Source organism: Anarrhichthys ocellatus, unplaced genomic scaffold (assembly GCF_004355925.1).
Source record: "Anarrhichthys ocellatus isolate YVR2014 unplaced genomic scaffold, GSC_Weel_1.0 scaffold1, whole genome shotgun sequence".
NCBI classification, from domain to species: Eukaryota; Metazoa; Chordata; class Actinopteri; order Perciformes; family Anarhichadidae; genus Anarrhichthys; species Anarrhichthys ocellatus.
Genome location: NW_022280031.1, coordinates 8,873,525 through 8,894,339, shown reverse-complemented (window position 1 = coordinate 8,894,339; position 20,815 = coordinate 8,873,525). Strand labels below are relative to the sequence as shown.

The window sequence follows — 20,815 nt, the reverse complement described above, 5'->3', positions numbered from 1 at the left end:
TAGATAAGATTACTGGGGCTTTATTAGTAAACATAATTATTACATTTGTAGTATATGGTTACGAAATTCATGAAATTGGTTTCCCGACAATAAGTCACCACCCTTCTAGTTTCTGGAAACTTTGGCAATCTGCTATTACACACATGAGAAGAGCCACGGCAACTTCTCACAATATGAAGCAGAGGCAAGAATAATATATCCATGGATGAAAAGAAAATTGGAGCTCTCAGAGGGCAAGTGGATGAAAGGCACTGTCCAAAGATGTAATATTAAGTTACGTTTTTAACTCATTTTCTGGTCAGCAATATTCCAGCTTTTAATTCAATTAAATGTAATCACTTTGTTCAGCTCCCGATCCATTTCCATCTCACTACTGTATGCTGACTCCTCCTGAGTCACAGCATTTAGTAGCAGCGTATGACTGAATACAATGAATGTACGGATGCAATCTAGATCAAAGAGGCAACCGACTACATATTTTAGCATTGTTTGCCCTCAAGCCTACGTTTTAATGCTAAAATCTGTGCCAGAAAAAACAGAAAAATTAAACTCCTGCTTAAGATGACAGATGGAGTACATGTCAATTTTACTTTTAATTGTAAGTATATTTGCTAAAAACAAAGAAACTTCCCCACTAAGGTAACCAGAAATCACCCTACAATTTCCGACCTCGGAGACTTTAATTTCACATTCGTATTTGAACGCAGCGCGGCAGCACTTCCTGTTGTCCGCACCTTGTTTTGAAGAGCTCACCACGCTCCATCCGGTCGCGCGCCTGTCTCCACCTTAGATGTGTGTGATGTCTCCGCCCTTCCGTCGAGAGGAAACTCGCAGTGACGTAAAGGAACCAGAGCAGGCAGACGTAAGTGTTAATTAGGCGTTTTAATTACCACTGTTTTAACTGAAACTACGTCCTCTCACTCACAATCATCCGCGTTTTAGTGACGTTAGGGCGGACGGGAAACACACAGCTACCGAGAGCGACGGACGAGAGGAGACTAAGCGGTGTGTAACCTGTGTTTTGGTAATGTTTCAATCATTTTAAAGGGCTTTTTTTTTGTCATCTGGCGTTTTGAACTCATTTGCTGCATTATCTAAGATCATAAATGCTAAACCGTAACAAACCTGTTCACTGGGATGTCAAAACCAGTAACGGTAAAACAGTTAACTGTTAGCTGACTGGGGTAAAGTCCAAACAAGTCCAAACAACCATATTTACATTATTTAGTTTTAATGGAGGCCTTTTTTCCCATCCTCGGTTAACATATAGCTACTGTAATATTCCTCTGACATTACTAATAGCTCTCAGCAGTGTGTAGGTGGCACGAAGAAGTCCCTTTATGGTGTTTTTATCCCAGTGTTTTACTGTAAGATGATACAGTTTTGCTTTGTAGTTGTTGAAGATGTTTATCCATGAATAATTATTTGTGTTTTTGGAGAGGATTTTAAGCTGTGTATCTGTATTTGCAGCAGAGATAATGTGATGGTTCACATGCACTTTCCTCCCTCACACACTCAATTTTCTTTTTTCAGAAATGCCCTGTTTTCATTTTGAGGCTATAATTAGCTCGGTATGTGGTGTGACCTGCCTCATCTCCGTTTCCTCCCTCAAACACACACACACACGCAGTTTCCGTCTCCAGGTTGACTAAACCCTCTCTCCTCTCCTCTCCGTTCAGGCATGGCTGATCTGCTGAGGCTGCTGCTCCGGGTGGCTGAGAAAGCGGCTAACGTTGCTCGGGTCTGCAGGCAGGAGGCTCCTCTGTTTCAGCTCCTCGTCCAAGAGAAGACCGGAGACGACAAGAACAAGAAGTTCGTCCAGGACTTCAAGACGCTCGCTGACGTGGTGATCCAGGAGATGATCAGGCATGACGTTGGCGCTCAGGTAGGGAGAAGTCAAGTGTTGACCCGTCTGAATCCACTGGAGCTGGATCATAATCGTGCGTTTGTCTTTTCTTTGGTCAGTTCCCTGAGATGGCTGCCTTCATTCACGGAGAGGAGTCCAACAAATTTGAAAATGGGCTCGGTAATGACTCGATATTGTTCTTAACACACCACATGTTCATGTTCTGTTGTTGACTTTAGTTTGTCCCAATCTAATCTGTCCGAACGGTTTATAAATGGTTATTGAAGGTGTACACTGAGTCCATATCATGAAGTGTTTGATGTCCTACATGTCAGTTGGTCTTTGGTCTTTCATTGGACACACATTTAATTGAGGATTTGGACCATGAAAGTTCTGTATCAACAAAGAAAGGTCCCGTATTATTACCTACTCTTCTTAAGTGCACAATCTAAAACATCTTGCTTCTTGAATTAGATGACATTAGGGCTGTAAACGACTACTTGTTTGCTCTGTAAAGAGTTAGAAAACAGTGAGAAACACACTAATTACTAATGTCACATAAGACAAATAAAATAAGCCATTCTTTATATTTGAGAAATTGATTTCCCGTTGTTTAGCAGAGTATTTTCCAGGGCCTGTAATGATTCTGATGGTTCGACTCAGCATTTGGTTCTGTCAAAAGTTTGCTGGCTTTTGTATTTTGGTGAGATTTGCCTTCATGCCATCTCTCCTCTTCTGCTTGAGCTTTACAATGAGCTGAGGAAGTACTTGAAGCAGACAATTTAGTGATTGAAACCTTATATCTTCAGGAATAACATCAAACATCAGGATCATCATCATCAAACTGATCATCATTATCAGACAGCCGTTGTTTCACGTTACACACACTGGGTATTTAAATCTTTGTTTTATTACAATATTCTTGCCTTTCACAGTCCTCTTCAGGAAGTGGCAAATCAATCAACGCACATGTCCAGAAAATATTTCAAACTCTGCATAAGAGTCTCAATTCGTTTTTCCACTTATTTGCTTTAGTTAACATTGCTTTTCAATATATATATCCAAACCCTGAATGCTCAGTCATCATCTGAAACTCTAATAATCTGGTGATTGTTGTGGGCTGCAGGAATATAGAAGTTTGTATCTGTTCAAATACGATGTAAGATTGAGAAGTGCTGTATAATATCATCACTCAAGTTTTATATGAGTAGACTAAATACTAGAAACGCTTGACTTGGTAATCTGCACTTGAACCTCACATCAAAATAATCAGAAATATGAAGACAATGTGTCACTCAAAGTATTTGAGCTCCATTGCGCTTTGTAAATATTTAAAGTGCTTTTAATACTTAATAATAAGTAGTTAAATGAAGCCCCACTGACTCTGTGTCACCAGGAGAGAGTGTGACGGTCACCGTGTGCGGTACAGAGGAGGACACCGCGGCACTGCTGGCCACGGTGCTGGACGGTGACCACACGGCGGCGTCTCTGCTGGCTCGAGCCATCCACCAAGATCCAGCGAGCATCGACGCCGAAACAGACGGTCTGACGGTGCCACTCGGCCCGTCTGAGCTCGGCATCTGGATCGACCCCATAGGTGAGAGGCTCGCCGTTCTCCTGTCCGATGAATGAATCCAGAAAACACACGGCTGAGAGTTGACGCTTGTCTCTCGTTTTTCCCATTTAAGATGCCACCAGCCAGTACATCGAGGGCAGGGAGGAGGTGCTGGAGGAGGGCCACCTGTCTCCTTCAGGGCTGCACTGTGCTCTGGTCCTCATCGGGGTTTATCTCCGGAGCACAGGTGAACCCGTCATGGGCGTCATCAACCAGCCGTTCAACTACAAAGACCCAGCAGGTGGAGGGTAAGTTTAGAAATACAAATCTTCAATGTGTCGTCTTCTAGTTAGTGATGGTGTCGTAGTAGACGTCATTATATTGAGATGTTTTCAACCTTTTGTCATCCTCATTCACAAACATGAGGGGGCAGAATATGAGAAACAGCTGTCAATATAGTGCAGTCCAGTTAGTATGACCTCGATACTAAAGCGTGTAATGTATTTAACACCTCTATGACAGTGTGTACAAAAACATATTATATGCATCATAAAAGTAAACTTTAAGGCAGATTAGTTGTATTGAAAAGTGACTACTGAGATATTTTCAAGATGTTTTCTTTCTCTGGCAAATAGTCTGCAGCTGAATATGTATTAATACTCTATCATATTTATTAAAACAAACCGTCGGGCTTATCACAATTAAACTTGTGAGCGCCAGTTTGAGTCGAACCAGATACTCCGACTACATGTGGGATCAGTCAAACGACTGTGGAGTGTTTAAATGATGATATGTGACCAAGATGTTATGAAATTGATTGCATGGCCAGCCTTTAACCTTAAAGCAACTATAATTTATATATTTTTAATAAAAACTACGTACAAATGAAAAAAAAAAAAGGATTTGCTCGCAGTGATGAGCCATCTGTACGCTCCGTAGCTCTATTGTTTTGGTTCTCACAGCGTTATTACAGATGCAGCCGGCCACCAAATGACAGACAGGCGAGCATTTAGAAAAGTCAAGTGAAATATTCTCAACCTACACTAACTATGTGCGTTGACAGCTGGAGGGGGAAGCATTTCTGGGGCGTGTCCTGTGGCAGCGTCAACGTGTGCTCAGTGTCCCGGCCAAAAGGTGGACCAGGAGCAGGTCTGTCTGCGGTGCTGAGCTCCAGTGAGAAGCCGGTGGTGAAGGAAGCCCTGACCTCTCTGTGCGGCCCCGACAAGCTGATGTACGCCTCCGGAGCCGGATACAAGATCCTGTGCGTCATCCAGGGCCTGGCTGACGTTTACGTCCTCTCGGAGGGGAGCACCTTCAAGTGGGACTCCTGCGCTCCTCACGCTCTGCTCCGAGCCCTCGGAGGGGGGGTGGTGGACCTGACTAAGTGTCTACAGTCCAGCTCTCAAGCGCAGGAGCCCCAGATGGAACTGACCTATCATCAGCCCAACACTGATCGTAAAGGAGCAGAGCGCTGGGCCAACCGTGGCGGCCTGGTGGCTTATCGGGACGTTTCTCAGCTCCGCAGCGTCATCGGACTTCTGAAGGACAAGCTGTAGTTAAGAGAGCAGTGGATGTAACCGGCACACGCTGAAGCAGTTATTGCTGCATATATATATGATCATATTCATTCTTTATTAGTAGGGAAGGAAGGCTGGGGTACTGGCTGAAATATTTTAAATATAAATAAGTCTTATTTTTAACCAGATATATTACAAGAGGAACATCCGGTCCGGGCCGAATAATGATGTCAAATACTGTCTTTTTAATTTCTGGTGAGAAAGATTTGTTCAGAGAGCAAAGTTAAGAACAAGGAATGTATTTTTTGAAAGGGAAGAACAGGTGATGCTTATTCGTTAAATATAAAGACAGCTGTTTAATTGTCAATATACGAAGAGAGCCAGGAAAAGAAAAATGCTGTTTATGTTCCCAGTATTGTTACCAGCTGATAAGAATTCAAACTATCAGTGCATCAGGGAGCGGAGGTCAAAGTGTGGAGAGGGACAGAAAACGTTCTACATCAGAATCTTTCTCAGTCAAGTTCACGTCTACGAGCTGCTTTGATCCAATATGTTGGCATTATTTGTGACTTTTGTTTAGCTCAGACCTGATAAGCATTTATTAAACATGGCTTTGTGACAGTGTGTCTACAGAGAGCTCACTGCTGGACAGCTGAGGAACGCTTTACTGCCCGAAAAAAAAAAGACTTCAAGACGGTTCATGACTGATCTGAAGGATTTAAAGGAGTTCAAGTTGCAGTTATGAAAAGTGATATTACTATTTTTCCACCTTATCTAACCTGTAAGAGGTTATAACAAGTCAAGTGAGTGACTCAGTAATCTGCACCTCTGTGGAACTACTCCTTTTAAGGAGCCCTCTCTCCATGGCCAGAGCACCAGTTAATAAGGTCAGAGGATGGAAAAGCCTCATGAGGTGTGACAGTGACACAGTGTGGGTTTACAGTCAAATGTAATGTTGAAGGATGGGACCTATGCAGGCTAAAAAAAAAAGTTTGTAATGAACTGTAATCCTTTTGTCAATGTGTATGTTTAAATGGTATAGCTTTGATATGCATTGGTAAATAAGTATAAGCCTTCTGAGCATAAAACAGAACGATGTGCATATAGGAAATCCTCTTTATTTTGAAAACCAGAGTAAGCGGGGAAAGAAACCCAACAGTGATATTTTTAAACTGTTTGCCAGCCAGGGAACTCGCCTCACAATTCCCTACAAGGAAAAACAAAAACCCCTGATGATTGTCAGATTTTTTGCAAGATTTCTGCATATTCTGTTAAAAACTTGGAAAGAAAAAGTGTTGGCTCCTTCATTGACCTCGACCTGCTACCTTTAACACACATCAGTGTACATTCTCAAGTCAAGGTGTGGAAAACAAACGCACTCTGCCCGTCGTGGTCTCAGCTGTGAATCCAGTTTCCCAGAAAGGGACCGAGTTAGATATTTGACGATTTATGATCCAATAACTCTCTTCTAGAGAGGCGGACCAGAAACTCAGATATTCAAATGAGTATTTAAGATGGAACGACATGGTTACAAATTACCCAAAGTTGTGAATTAAGTAATTATCAAAGTAATTTTCTTTCTGGTTAACACTCCGTAACAATCCGACTTTAACCCTGGTCAATTCAAAAACGAACTTTTTATTTTAATTGACAGCAACTCGATCCAGTCTGGGAAACTGGTCAAATGCACACATGAAAGGAAAAAGAAAGTAAACATGTCAAATGTTATGTGCTGCTTCAATGAGCTCAAACACTTGCAACAAAGATTTAGCTTTTCAAACTACCAGGAAAAAAAACCTAATGATGCATTACGATGCCATAATTGTGAGAGCTGGGCTTCTCCAGAGTGCAAGTCAAATGTTTTTCTAAAATGTGTCACTCATTTAACATTCAGATTCTATATTTCTATATCTAAGAAATATCTTAATTTTGCAAATGAGCCGTTAGCTTAGCGAGCGACACCCACGCAGCTGATGACTGTTCAAAATCCCTCTATTAATACAGGGGCGGTGTGCAAATCAACCCAACGAAAACACATGGTACTTTTCATGATCAACTGTCGATATAAAAAAAATAGCTTTTATCAAATGCCTTATCACACACAATAGCCATTTCACTACTCACAATCTTCACATATCAGGTGTAAACAATAACCACTCCGTGTTTTTAGCTTAACCTCGATGAAAATTTAATTATTTCTATGCAAGAACCATATCAAGAAACAAAACCCAAAATACAACCAATTATTTGTCTGACCCCTTCATGCCGTCACATACAGGAATGCACGGAAACCAGTCGTTTAGCTTCAGATTAGATTTTCTGTGAACTTGACATTTTGAAAGCTGAACCACATCCTGGTGGATTAACACCTCACTGCTCAACCTGAAGAATGAGATTATTCATTTAAGTATTTGTAAGCTGTTGGACCAAAACAAGAAGATAAAGTAAATAACCCAGAAACATGTCTGAGCTGATGACGTGTCATCTGATGTAGAAGTCGTGGCTGAAGATGCTTCGCCGCAACATCACCGCTGGCATCAAACGACACAGCTGATGAAAATAACATTAAATTTAGACGACTGGAATGTATATTTTTCAGTAGCAGCCTGAACAACTGCTCAAATAAACTATATGAAATTAACATAACTCATATGTTGCAAACTGCATGATGTTTGTAACTGTCATCTTATTCAAGGCTCACTGTGAAAGTCGGCAATGAACAAATTAAAGTAATGCTGATGGGGGAAGATATTTGACAGCATTGGTCAGGCTTGCTTTAGTATTTGATGTTTCCATTGTTTGGCTACACTGTGAATCAACAGGTGGGTAGAGTAGATCAAATAGATGTGGTATATGAATCCCTGGCACAGAGAAACATCAACACTTCACGGTGTCTCTTTCAAAGTTGAGACCTTCTCAGCTGGTGTTCAGTAAAACAGAAACAAGTGAACTCATTCCTGCTTTTACATTTGAACCGGTAATTATAAAGTCAATCTGGAGCTGAAACAATGAACAGCGTGTTAGAATCAGTGGAGCCCAAAACATGAAACACTTCATCACTGTCAGTGGCTCTTGAAGAGAGAGGTTTATAAATGTAGGAAGTGATTCTCTGGTAATCACCACAATCAGCAAGAATTTTATTTAAGGTAACTAATTCTGCACAAATGGCCAAATCTTCATATAGTAATGACTTTGAACAGATTGGTTTAATATTCTGCGATAGCTCGAGAGCACACTTTTGTTACTCTAGAGAGATTCAGGTGAAACTTCACTCTGCATCTTGTGAGTTAAAGAGACAATATGCTTGATCATAGTAATACAAAGAACTAGGAAAAATAGCACAAATGCTAGTGCTGGATCCCTAAAGCTGGAGGTTGACTTTCATTTAAGTGTGAACACTGAAATCCTGCTGTCTGTGGACACACTACCAGAGACTCACTCCTTACCCTCTGATTTGACTGTAAACTCTCTAAAACACTATTTTCTGCACTTTTCTTTAAATTGAGTTCAGATGTGTTGAGTTTAACTGGTTTCCACTCATTCTTGAACTATGGCGGGCGAGGTGAAGCTGCTCAGATCGATAACTTCATCGTGCTGATTAAAGCGATCCATAACTCTCTCCTCGGGTGTCACTCTGTCTGGAGCCAACGTCGTAATCTAACCTTGTACATAAAAAAAATAAATGAACAACAAAAGTGAGTAAACCGAAGTATTATAATGCAGGTGAATAAATCATGCATTGCAGGATTTGGCAGGAATTTATGAAAAGGAAAACGTTTCATTACAGCATCCCGATAAAGATTTCAATGCCAAGGCTGCTGTCGTCTTAAAGACCAAAAAAAAAAAAGAGGCGACATGAGAGGTAAAGCACCTCCACCTCTTCAACCCTCCAATACTTATTCAGTCAACAGGCTCCTCTTCATGATCCAGTCTCTCTCTCTCTCTCTCTCTCTCTCTCGCTCCGCTGGCTGATCTGACCACAGCCTTACAAATTATCTCCAGTTCAGATCTTGGCATGCCGACAGGCAGGCGAGAGACAAACATGGCCATCAATTATTGTGTCTCTGTGTTGCCATGTTGATATACTGAGGGGGTCGACAGACTTCACCTCTGGAAGGGTTTGCGGACCTTCTTCCTCCGTCTGGGGGGTTTACCGCCTTCGGCCCACGTCTCGCTGGACTCCGGCCGTTGAGCCCCCGGATTGAAGAAACCTGTCTGGGGAGGGGGAGGGGAGAAGGGGGGCGCTCCGGCTCCGGCTCCGGCTCCGGCTCCAGCCCCGGGTCCGGGTGGGTGATGAGGGGGCGGACCTGGGGGGAAGAAGCCCCCGTTGGCAGCCATGTCGTTAGGAGGTCCTCCCTTGAAGATGCGGTTGAAGAAGTCTTGCAAATCTGCCGGGTTGGTCGGACTTGTGGCGTGCTCTGAGGGCGTCCTGAGAGGGAAAGTTGTCAAAAAAGAAATGGAAGACTCACTTTCTACGTACATACATTTACCTCCTTTTTGAAGAAAACACATTTTACAAAAGATGAGACTGGTCAACTGTTAGCTGTGTCAGATATCATATACTGCAACACTTTTCATAGCGCCATGTGTCTAAAATGAGGACTCTTTAGTCTACCGCTGGTATTTGCTTCATATTGTCAAAAACAAAAACTACGGCAGATGTTCCAGATATGTAAAATTCCCCAAAACTATCTGCCAAATTAGCTTATGAGGCAAAACATCGGCCTGAACGAGGAAGAGAAGGACAGAATAGTAAATGCTTTAGCACCATGGAGCTACGACATACACTTGCTTCACTAGCAGGGACGTACCTGTGTCGTGTGGAGTTGCTGTTGTTTTTTGAACCAAAAGAGATGTGATAGGGCACTCGGTGCGTGTCAGGAGAAATGCCTATTCGCTGGCAACCTGCCCACTCTGAAACATGACATCGTCACAACAGGTCACATGACTGACAGGAAGAAGTGCATTGAGGAAATACTCTGAAACCGCCCTTTGAAGCTTTTCTTTACAGGGATACTTCACCCACAAAATGATCAATTTTATACCAATTACTCACCCCGTGTTACCTGGAATTCTCAAGTGTTTTTAAACTCTCACACAACTCATGCAGTATAATCCAAGTCTTATTTATCTAGTCGTGTGCTCACCTGTATTTACATTAAAACATTACTACACTTTTCATCCAGACTCGCACGGACAAATAGAGCACCTGTACAAGAGTGAGACTGTTTGTGACGAAGTGTTTTAAATAGGAAGATTTTAGCAAAGATGCGTGTGTTTTGGAAGTAGCAAGTATACAACTACATGAATGAGTCTTGGATTATACTGCACGAGTTGTGTGAGAGTTTGTAAACGGATGTTTAGTGTAGTTTAGTTTTGCTGTTATTAAGAGTGGCCCCCATTTACTTCAGTTCATCAAGACTAAATAAAGTTAATTCAAGGCAACAGAAGGTGATTTTGTGGGTCAAGTATTACTTTAACCTGCAAATACACAGACTGAATGGGGTGGTTGCTGATAATATATATGAGCTCATGCAAACGACTGTATTACAGTTTAGTTACTGAAGAGGGGAGCAGATAAACCTTCATGCTCACCTGTAATATCGTACACCTTGCCATCCATACAGGCAAAGTATGTGATACGGAGGCCCAACATGCTGGACTCGGCCCACAGGTCCCCCTCCTCAGCACTGTGGCAACGGTTGCACTCGGCACAGAACCGGGCCTCTGCAGGTTCACGGTCCATCTCGAACCGCCTGCAAAGACGCGGGTAACGAAGGAAACACAACGTGATTTAGTTGCGTCTATTCCAGAATGTTTAAATCCAGTCTGAGGAAATACTTGACACTGATTCAGTTGATGAGCAACATACTTGTGTTTGCCTTCACACTTGGTACACATCATGGTGTTCATGGCTTCCTTCAGGTCATCCTGCAGTTTAGTGAGGAACTCATTCATGGACTTTGAGAGCTCGGTGGCTGCCATACGCTTCCTGTGAGGGAACGAAACAGACTGGTTACTGGCCGGAAGAGTCAAACTCACTCGAAGTCAGTTAACGGCAACTAAACCAAAAACATTCAGAAGAAAACACTGTCCATCTTAAAACAATAAATAGTTCTAGTGAATCTCTATTTACTATCGCTACTTTACACATGTTGAAATTGTAGGAAACTTGAATTTGGTACAAATGAGTTCACTGTGGAGCTAGTTCACTCTGCAGTGATTGACGAAAAGATGAGAAAAATATGAAGTTAGAATATTTATGTTACCAAATGCAGAAAAAACAAATTATTATGTATCAATGTAACTGGAAAAACAGATTTGAAAAGGTAATACTGCTACTAAGTAAATGTTTGTGAGGACATTTGTTTTTAGTTTTCTTTTGAATTTATATGTCCTGCCTTTTCTGCGTACTCACAACTCATACTCTCGCCGTGTCTCTGGGTTACTGACGATATCCCAGGCAGCCCTCAGTACTTTAAACGCCTCTCCAGCTCGTGGGTGTTTATTCTTGTCTGGATGGACCTGAAGAAGAAAGAACAGGAGGTAAAGACTGTATGCGTAAAGGAGAAAAAGACCTCCGATACATTCATCAGTCATTAATTCAAGCATCCAATAGAAGCACTTCACACGCACCTGGACAGCCAGCTGTCTGTAGGCCTTCTTCAGTTCAGCCTCAGTGGCGTTCACCTCCACACCGAGCACTGTAAAGGGGTCGAGCTCATCCTCTGGTACCTCAGCCAAGGCCAGCAGTCTCTCCAGCTCCTGGCCTGGCTGGCTTCTCCCTGCTCTGCCGGGTGAGTCGGGGCCGGACAGTGGAACACGGCCACGCCTCCTGAACCTGCTTCGGACTCTCTCCAGCAGGGACACCACCCTCATCCAAAACCGTGACTCCTTAAAAGCTGTCCAGTAGCGGTTTGCCCTCTCTCCACCCAGACAAACCAACACACTTTTTGCCCACAGGAAGCCGAGAATAACCAAAGCGCAGAAAAGTCTCAAACAAGATAATGCAGCTGTTTTTACCCACTTTACTGACCGAACAATTTTATCCGCCATGTCTGTTGCTTTGCATTTAGTCCATTTCAGAATGCGACTAGCGTCCGCCTTCATTTCTCCTACATCCGTGATCTTTACAAGGAGCTGCTGCCCAAAGTTGTACAGTTTCACTCCTCCAGTCTCCACACCGACTCCACAGTTGTGAGTTAATGTGACAATAATCTCAATCATCATGTGGACGCAGGAGATGCACCAGAAGCTCAGAGACTCTGAGAGCATCTCCTTGAACGCTAAGACGAGCTGGTTGCCTGTCCGCCTGCGGCCTCGGTTCTGCTGATTGTGGTGGTGGTTGCGTCTGCGGGTCTGCTTGTGCCGACCACCACTCGGCATTACACTGCCTTTTTGAATGGAGGAGAACGCACTTTGAGCACCCTGGTCTGAAACTGATCCACCGATCCTCAATTTGCATCTCCGTCCAGGCCCCACGTTCCTCCAATCAGACTCCCCGTTCATGTGCTGCTCCTTCGCAGCTTCATCCTCTTCTTGATTTATAACATGCGGGTTCTCGTGATCTGTGGTGTCGTCATGCTCAAACCCATCTGAAGCCTCCTCAGTATCCTCTTTGGCCTCTGTAGATCCACAGCACTCTGCTTCACCAATTTCAGAGTCTTGTTGAGTGGCTGGATTTGGGGTCTCCTGAGATTTGAGATGGGCTTCTTTATCCTCCTGCTCACATTCGTCATCAGTCCGTTTGGCCTCCCACTGATTAAACTCAGCCACTGGGGTGGAATCGCCATCAGGGATCTCCTCGTCAGCGTCTGTAACGCCGTCCATCTCCTTCTCAGCCGCTTCTCTCTCCATGTTCCTTACAGCTGTTTGATTGAAGCGCTGTGAAATCGGAGGCTCATGGAAGAAGATCTAGATCCATAATCTGTGGCAACACTTTCCCCAGGCTCTCTTAAAAAGGTGAGACTGGGGGCTCCTGAGTGTCAATCTCAGGTCCACCATATCAGCAGCCGCATCCAGGTGTCAAAAGGTTTTCACACACCTCACATCATGCATCAGGTCGTTATCTGAAAAGCAACACGTAGAATTCAGTTTACACCCACGTAGTGAATAAGCAGAATTAAATGAGGGATATGCTTCTATCAGTCATCATTCCTATTACAATAAAAGTTTTTACACCTTCCACAAACTGAAATGAAGGGGTGGTCACTAAGATGATATAAATGTGTCAATCATCAGAGGCTTTGCTGCATTGTTACGTCCATGGTAGCTATTCCTTTAACATTGTTGATACTGGACATCCAATCTGATGAAACACTTTTTTTCAATTGAATATTCAAGAAACAATACTGTATTACAGTGCATATGAATCTAGCAATATTAAATCACATTACCACAGTAAAAGATGAAGCAGTTACTCGATCAACTGATTGGTTGAGAACATATTTATAATTCAGATTTACTTATCAAACATTCACCAGTTCCAGCCTCTCAAATATGAGGATTTGCTGCTTTTCTCCGCTTTAGTTAATTGTAAACTGAATATCGTTGAACTTGTACTGTTGGTCAAACAAGACAAGAACTGTGACAGGTATTTTCACTAATATATATATATATATATATATATTATGTAATAGACGAACAGTTGATAAACAATTGACAAAGCGAGCATGTAAATAATAGTTCGTATTTTTACCTTACACCTGCTGCTACCAGTACTATGACTTGAAGTTAAATGTTTTGCCACCCCAGAGTTCCCTGTACTTGCACGGTTTTGGAGCTTTTCCAGAGTAAATATTAAACTAGGAACGAATGAGACGTAATTTATTAATGATTAACTTAATAAACATGTGATGTAGCTACATGACCTTATCCGTCCAGTCGTTGTAGAGGTAACGCAAACTAAGACCCTAAAACTTGCTTTACCACGAGCACGTGTGACAGTGCAACAGCGATTACGTTCACTCTACTAACATTATGTTGTTTAACGTTAGTTGTTTGCTAATTCAGTTAGCCGAAGAGAAACACGGTTTTAAAAAACTAGCATGAATAAACGTCTGACATTTTAGAACCGATGAAAAGCGATAAACAGACATTACAAAGCGGTCAATCCCGTCTGGTGAACTGGCTAACCGACTGAAGTGATATTAATTTAACTCTGACAGCATTACCAGTTATTTTCCAGGCGGTTAGTGTTAGCAGACAGCCAGTTAGCATGGAGCAGCCAGCGTGATGACGGATAGGGGCTAAAATTAGCTTCCATCTGGCTGGATAACCTGACAACATCTCGACTAACTAAGGTCTCAAACGAGGATTAAACGACAGCAAAGCTGCAAACTGTTAACGTGTTTAGCTAGCAGACAGCAAAGCGAGTAGTTAACTGTTAGCTAATAACAGTAGCGAGTTGGGCTCGCTAATATACCCTTCCTGTGGGGTTTCACGAGCTAAGACAGTTTTGTTTTGGTCACCGGACGAGCCCATCAAGAAGGCACATTACTTGCATTTTGCATTCAAACAAACTAAATGTCGTATATACCTCTCAGATAATTGTGTAACCTTGTTTGTGAACAGACAGCCAAGTGCCCGTGTTGTTTTTTTGTTTTTTTTAGCCACTTCTTCTTCTCCTGCTCCTTTTCCTACTTTCTTCCAGTTTCTTCTTCCTCCTCCTCCCCTCTGCTTCTTCTTCGTGGCTTTTGGACTGTCGGCAAACAACTCAGAAAACCTCTACTGCCACCTATTGATTTGTTGGTAATGCTGATAATAAAGACTCAACCTTGACATTTAAAAACATAGATTTTCTTTTTGACACATCTAGTAGTGTACTATCTTATTTCACTCTACCCATTCTGTAAAATAATATATACAGTTTAAAACAGCCCTCACCCTCTTAAAAATAGCAGCAAGCTTGAGTCCTACCCAGAGCATTATACACAACATTGCAAAAGCATGGTCAAGGTCCCTTATTATTTCCAATTAAGGGAACTCTTAGTTCTACAAAATATATATAAATTGCATCTAAGACAATAGTGTGCTTCCAAGTGGTTGAACAAGGCCTTTGCTTGTTTTGACATGATAAGGCCCCCTAAGGTGCATGGTTAGGACCATTACAAATTGTTGGGAAATCCCTAGCTCAGTCCTGTTTCTTGCTAAGGAGTTTTCAAACCCTTCCTATAATCCAAGAATTGGGGAGAAGGCATCAATTTATTACAACAGCATATCTCGACTGCCTTGTTCACCTGCTTTAGCAAATCTTCGCCATATCAACACCAACTGGTTTAGAACTCTACAGTGAGGCTTTTAACAAACCAAAAAACGTATCAAACATTACACTGGTTTTAGTTTCTCTCCGATGTCCCTGTCAATTATAGGATTGATTGGAAATTGTTTGGATGTACACATACTTCCTCAACTCGATACATCTTCTTTAAAGGCAAACATAATGGTAATTTCTCCAGTTTATGCATTTGACTTCCCACTCAGCCTAACTTTATCCTGCAAACTAAATCCTGACATGAATCAATCAATCAAAAATTATTTTCCAAATAGACAAAAACACAATACATATGTAAGCAGTAAACCTCCTTATGTCTTAATAAAACACCAAGTATTCAATGAATGTATGGTCTATGTTTGTGTTTATGATGGTGGCTTTTACTGTTGTTTTTGAAACTGTAAACCTGGTAACCCTCAAACTACAAGTGAAAAATAGGTGCACAATAAATGTGATATGTGCAGTCACTCTCTGTGTGTGGTGTGGCATCTGAGGCAAATAACATGATTTTAAAACAAAAGAGTGAAGAGTCCGGGGTTGTACATCCATGACAATATCATGTAGCAAATATATGAATTAACGGTGCACTGAGCTGTGAAGTATGTCCTTCAGGGATTGGCAGTGAAATTTATGGGGGAAATAAAACGTGCAGTGAAAGTATGCTTGCAGATGCTGATCTTGCATGGCCAGAAAGTTAGCGAGAGTAACTGATATTTAATTTTATGAACTTATATTTGGTGAATTGGGTATTGGCCTTTCAGTCTGCGTTTCACCTGAACTCTCGACCACCCACCTCCTAAAAGCAAATCATTAAACCCCCACATCTGTCCCATGGGTTCATTGGTCTCTAAATAAGTCTGTAGTGTTGGTAGTGCTGACTCTGGCTGCTTTCTTTAGGGGTCTTGCTCATGGCGAATCTCTGGGAATCCCCCACAGCTTCTGCATGAAAGACAAATCTTGAAGACGCAGAGGGTTAATTCCGAGCCCCCACCACCACCACCCACATCTCCAATTTGAAAGCCGCCTCTCTACCGGGAGAGGAAGGCTCTTTTTCGGTCAGATGGCGTGCTGCAGTCCGCCCCCGTCATTCTCCAGCCCACACAGACAGGGCAGCCAGCAACCAATACGCTGCGCCGGAGGAGGATTTCTGCCAGTGATTTCAGACGAGGTACGATACGCAAAGGGGATTTACTACGACAGTCTGAGCCGGGGAAGCTTTCAGCAATAGGTAACTGGGTAAGAAACAAATATTATAACAACTGCGACGTGTGTTTGAGCAGGGTATTTTCTGCCAACATCTGGCTCAGGAATACTTGCTTCCAGTCGATGGTTTAGCTGTATATATGAGCTGGAGCCGATAATCCAAGTGTTTCTACTTTAGTGAAAGCTAAATGTAACGTGCTTTTGTCTCATCGATCAGCCAAAATTATTTTTTATTTATTTACCAGTTTCACTCCGGGAATACCGACCTGTGACATCGGTGATTGGGAGAGACATCTTTCCGTAAAAACACTCTCTGCACATCCGTCTACCTGACCTGAAAAAGGTAAGAGATGTTTATATGTTTTCAACCATCAGTCATATGAGATCCGAAATAAAAAACTTTTTGGAAAATGTGAAAATTGTTTATCGAACATATGGGAGAAGCTATTCATGCATAAGCTTCCTGTATTCATCAATTTGTATTAATGCTTCATCAAGATAAAATAATTTGGTACAGGTATACATACAGGTGCAGTCCAGATGGCAAAATCTTTATCTAAATAAATAACTTGTACAAGATTTCTCCACCTGCAGGTTCATGTCTTTCCTTTCTCCTGCCTAAACTTTCCAGAGCTGTGTGCCATGTCTCTGCCACGCACACTTGGGGAGTTGCAGCTCTATCGGGTGCTGCAGAGGGCCAACCTGCTGGCCTATTATGAAACCTTCATCCAGCAGGGTGGTGACGACGTGCAGCAGCTCTGTGAGGCAGCAGAGGAGGAGTTTCTGGAGATCATGGCACTTGTTGGCATGGCCACCAAGCCACTGCATGTGCGTAGGCTCCAGAAGGCCCTCCGAGACTGGGCGGCGAACCCTACCCTTTTCAGCCAGCCCGTCTCCAACGTTCCTCTCGGGGGCATCCCGCTGTTCAAAGTGGACGGGACGGGCACTGGCGGATTAGCAGGCGGACCCAGGAAGTCTGTGAGCAACGGGCAGCCGGGGTCACCGTGTGAAAGGGAAGATCGGGCGTGTCTTACTCCAATGCACAGTGGAAGTCCAAGAAGCCCTTGCTCCCAGGCTTCCCCACAGCCACCAGACACACACTACAGGGAAAAACTGTCTCCTATGGACCCACACTGGCTCAGCCCAGAGCCTGATGGGAACTGCACTTTTGCATCTGCATCTGGACTAGAGGAAGAGCCGCCCAGCCCGCCTCTGCTGTCAACGTGTCCTCCCGGTCCCTCCACGTCACCTAGCCCCTCCGCTTCATTTGCCCCGTCGGCTCTCTCAGCCTGGCCCGGAGGACAGCTGGATGGGGAGACAGCGAGGGCTGTGGTGGAGAGTGTGGATAGGCTCCTCAGGACCCTGCCCAGGTCAGATCCTGCAGAGGTGAAGACTCTGCTTAGGATGAACAAGAAGATGGCAAAGACTGTGGGACACATCTTCAAAATGGGGTCCCAGGATGTGAACAAAGAAGAAGAGATCCGGAAGTACAGTCTCATTTACGGACGCTTTGACTCCAAGAGGAGAGAGGGAAAGCAGCTCACACATCATGAGGTAAAAGTGCCAAAGACAAGAACAAAGAATCCAGAAGGCAGCTTTAATCATAAATATACATTTTAAGCAAAAGTATGTGATTTTTCTATTGTCTGCATATTTTCACAGTGTCCGCCCCTTCTTCACTCAGTGCTTTTCCTCCTCAGTTGATCATCAATGAAGCTGCAGCCCAGTTCTGTATGCGCGACAATGCCCTTTTGTTGAGACGGGTGGAGCTCTTTTCTTTGGCTCGGCAGGTGGCGAGAAAATGTGCCTACACCTCCACACTAAAGCATGCAAGGTAGGGGTGCTGCCTTTAAAGCAGAGAGATCTGTTCACCAGCAACCAGTGACCAACACACCTCACACCTGCTGTGTCTTGTTTGCTCCTCTATCTCGAGAACAAAAAAATCAGCAAGAGAATGAGGAATATAGTTTTGATTTAAGTCTGCACCCTCCACAGCGACATGGCAATTCTTAAAATACTAGGTAGAGTAGCATCTTGTTCGGAAACATTTGAAATAAATGAAATCATATCATAGCTGAAGAAAGAACTGATGAGTCATCTTTCCACCAGGGCATTCATTTTCTCAATGAACCTGTTTCGGATCACAATGGGAATTAAACTCCAACCTCTGTAGTGTTAGTATAATGAGCTAACTTTAGAGCCACACTGGAATACATACACATACTCCGTATGAACTTGCACTTTATGAAAGTTTAACAGTTTTTCATCAATCCCTCATAATGAATTAATTCCAGAAAGTAACAACAAAGCGCTCGTAAAATTATTGTCATACATTCGATTTAATAAGTGTTTCAAAAGCCCTGGTTTAGCAGTGTCATAATTCAAGATATTATTTTTTTTTTTTCATATTTCCTAGTCAAATGATTAAGACCAAATACACGAATGCTAAGACAGAAGTCTGCCTCGTGAAGCATCCAAAATATATATTTGCATATTAATAATTCTGATAAATACACAGTTTATATACTTATGTTCTAGAGAATTTCACAAGTTCAATAAAAGTTGTGTTCAGGGTGACTTGTTTTCTCTTGCTGCATCTTGTACAAAACCACCTGCTTGAAATCAAGGTCCATTACTGGCTTTACTTTATTAGCCTTCAACCTCCATTTGATGATGAAGACCTTGCAGTCGAAAGCTTTGCAAAAACAAGAACTCTGAAGAAGTGGACCTTGAGTCAAGATTTATTTTTGTCACATAACTTGTTCCCGAGAGCAAAAAACGAATCTTCATGTTCAGTTGACTCGACTGTTTTCTTCCTGCAGGACAAATGCAGATGAGAACAGTGTAGTGTCCCAGAAGAGAGCGAGACATGAGGTGAGTCAACAACATTCAGTGTAACTCCTTATAGATGAATGTGTGATTCTAACGTGTAAACGTAGCCAAAGTTCAGGTCACTTGTCAGTAATTTGAAGTGGGTCATTAGCGCTACATTGACAGTGATGTGCTTTAGGTAATCGTGCCTGAGAATGTGTCGTTGGTTCTTGGAGTTGAGGGCTCGGAGGGCTTGACCCAGAGGGCAGATGATGACAGCTTATCTACAGAAAGCCTCGACAGCGTGTCCCATGGTAAAGACTTCTGATGTAGGCTATGTCGTAAAAAATATTTATTTTTTTGTCTGAGCTGTAAACTGGTCTTCAGTCAAATGTAATTTACACCCAAATCTGTCTGTCCTGTTAGACATCGGCTCACAGTGCAACCAGTCTCCATCCCCCCATCCCAACACCGACACGTCCAACCCTGCCAACTGGAGTCGCCATCTCATACAGCAAACGCTAATGGATGAAGGGCTGCGATTGGCTCGGATGGTGTCACATGATCGAGTTGGCAAGATCAGCCTAGGGTCAGAAAGAACACACTCTACAGGTGACTTTTTCAATAATGGCTTAACAATAATATGTCTTCAATGACGGACACAGAATAAAAGGTGATTTTGCAATATTTGTCCAACTTTGTTCAGATTAAAGTTTGACGTTTTGGTAAATACGCTTCTTTGATCATAACTATTATTTATATTTGAACAATAGACATAAGGCTACTGCCAGTTAGCTTAGCATAACACAAAGACCTCTGTCCAAAGGTAACAAAATCCACTTATCAGCTCCTGTATAACTGACATATTGACATGCTATATCATGTTTGTTTATGTGCTGAATTATTTCTTGGCTAGAAGCAGTTTTAAGAGATTAAAGAAACAAGGTATAATGTGTTAAATAGTGATCTTACGAGGTAGATTTTGTGACCCTCAGACAGAGCCAGGTCAGCTGTTTCCCCCTGTTTCCAATCTTTATGCTAAACTAAGCTAAGCTAAGCGTCTGCCGGCGTCCGCTTCATATTTAACGTACAGATAATAGGAGAGCGGTGTCAATCTTCTCATCTAACATCTGCAAGAAAGTAATTAAGCTTATTTCCCAAAATATCAAACTATTTCTTAAAGTTGGAATCTGAGACTCCCTAACCTTTCCAAACAATGAATATTTTATAGCTCTACAGCTTGAACTGTAGTGAGTCACAATCTCTCTGAGGTGACGCCTCCCACCATGCACAGCTGAACTTCACCAGACTGTAAATTAGAGAGGATAGAAGTTAGAAGGGGAAACAGAAGGCGTTGTAGAGAGATATATAGAGAGAGGAAAAGAGTGAGAGGAGGGGGTGTTACACTGTTATAGCACTTCTTTAATACCCTGTTACTGTAGCATTTTTCTGATGCATCACAGCTTCTCACAAGAAAAAAAAAGCAAGCGATCTGGGCAGGATAGTCGTTCTGGGCTGTGATAGCCAGTCGAAGAGATGAAGCGAGGAGAAGAAAGCCAGCAAAGACATGAGGGGGCGGGGAGGGAGAGGGGGGGGGGGGGGGGGGGGGG

General features: G+C 42.7%; 3 protein-coding genes across 13 annotated transcripts in view; 2 read left to right on the top strand and 1 right to left on the bottom strand.

Moving 5' to 3' along the window:
• Positions 1-774: 774 nt before the first annotated feature.
• On the top strand, positions 775-6,210 carry inpp1 (inositol polyphosphate-1-phosphatase). Of its 3 annotated transcripts, XM_031849234.1 has the most exons (7): positions 786-862; positions 943-1,005; positions 1,680-1,885; positions 1,966-2,026; positions 3,243-3,443; positions 3,535-3,709; positions 4,465-6,210. In XM_031849234.1, the coding sequence occupies exons 3-7, from the start codon at positions 1,682-1,684 to the stop codon at positions 4,955-4,957; spliced, it is 1,134 nt and encodes a 377-aa protein (XP_031705094.1). In that variant the 5' UTR covers positions 786-862; positions 943-1,005; positions 1,680-1,681; the 3' UTR covers positions 4,958-6,210. The 3 variants fall into 3 exon arrangements, with proteins under 3 accessions (XP_031705263.1, XP_031705094.1, XP_031705183.1); XM_031849403.1 differs by lacking the exon at positions 943-1,005 and having other exon boundaries at positions 775-862; XM_031849323.1 differs by having other exon boundaries at positions 816-1,024.
• Positions 6,211-7,849: 1,639 nt separating this feature from the next.
• Positions 7,850-14,578, bottom strand: dnajc14 (DnaJ (Hsp40) homolog, subfamily C, member 14). Of its 4 annotated transcripts, XM_031846967.1 has the most exons (8): positions 14,457-14,578; positions 13,617-13,722; positions 11,555-12,987; positions 11,337-11,443; positions 10,791-10,910; positions 10,514-10,674; positions 9,730-9,832; positions 7,850-9,347 (listed from the first exon to the last, which is right to left on the bottom strand). In XM_031846967.1, exons 3-8 carry the CDS (start codon positions 12,773-12,775, stop codon positions 9,023-9,025), a joined length of 2,037 nt encoding a protein of 678 aa, XP_031702827.1. In that variant the 5' UTR covers positions 12,776-12,987; positions 13,617-13,722; positions 14,457-14,578; the 3' UTR covers positions 7,850-9,022. The 4 variants fall into 4 exon arrangements, with proteins under 4 accessions (XP_031702827.1, XP_031702657.1, XP_031702743.1 ...); XM_031846797.1 differs by having other exon boundaries at positions 13,617-14,578; XM_031846883.1 differs by lacking the exon at positions 13,617-13,722 and having other exon boundaries at positions 14,092-14,578.
• A 1,694-nt stretch (positions 14,579-16,272) lies between these two features.
• The window catches only part of nab2 (NGFI-A binding protein 2 (EGR1 binding protein 2)), an 8,042-nt gene continuing 3,499 nt past the window's right edge, over positions 16,273-20,815 (top strand). The window contains exons 1-7 of one of the 6 annotated variants that reach the window (XM_031848156.1): positions 16,297-16,427; positions 16,640-16,737; positions 17,026-17,948; positions 18,095-18,228; positions 19,217-19,268; positions 19,405-19,519; positions 19,632-19,817. In XM_031848156.1, coding sequence (XP_031704016.1) covers positions 17,037-17,948; positions 18,095-18,228; positions 19,217-19,268; positions 19,405-19,519; positions 19,632-19,817 — 1,399 coding nt within the window. In that variant the 5' untranslated portion in view covers positions 16,297-16,427; positions 16,640-16,737; positions 17,026-17,036. Of the gene's footprint in view, positions 16,428-16,639; positions 17,949-18,094; positions 18,229-19,216; positions 19,269-19,404; positions 19,535-19,631; positions 19,818-20,815 lie in introns of those variants that run through there. The other 5 variants (XM_031848069.1, XM_031848324.1, XM_031848235.1 and 2 more) reach the window with 5 other exon arrangements.

What these genes read in the sequence shown, in the direction of transcription:
- inpp1 (XM_031849403.1), top strand. Translation starts at nt 1,682, where the DNA reads ATGGCTGATCTGCTGAGGCTGCTGCTCCGGGTGGCTGAGAAAGCGGCT. An exon ending in CAAATTTGAAAATGGGCTCG is followed by an intron (nt 2,027 to 3,242) that starts GTAATGACTCGA and finishes CTGTGTCACCAG; the next exon opens with GAGAGAGTGTGACGGTCACC. An exon ending in CATCTGGATCGACCCCATAG is followed by an intron (nt 3,444 to 3,534) that starts GTGAGAGGCTCG and finishes TTCCCATTTAAG; the next exon opens with ATGCCACCAGCCAGTACATC.
- dnajc14 (XM_031846797.1), bottom strand. Translation starts at nt 12,775, where the DNA reads ATGGAGAGAGAAGCGGCTGAGAAGGAGATGGACGGCGTTACAGACGCT. An exon ending in ACACGGCGAGAGTATGAGTT is followed by an intron (nt 10,911 to 11,336) that starts GTGAGTACGCAG and finishes GTTCCCTCACAG; the next exon opens with GAAGCGTATGGCAGCCACCG. An exon ending in AGCAACTCCACACGACACAG is followed by an intron (nt 9,348 to 9,729) that starts GTACGTCCCTGC and finishes TTTCCCTCTCAG; the next exon opens with GACGCCCTCAGAGCACGCCA.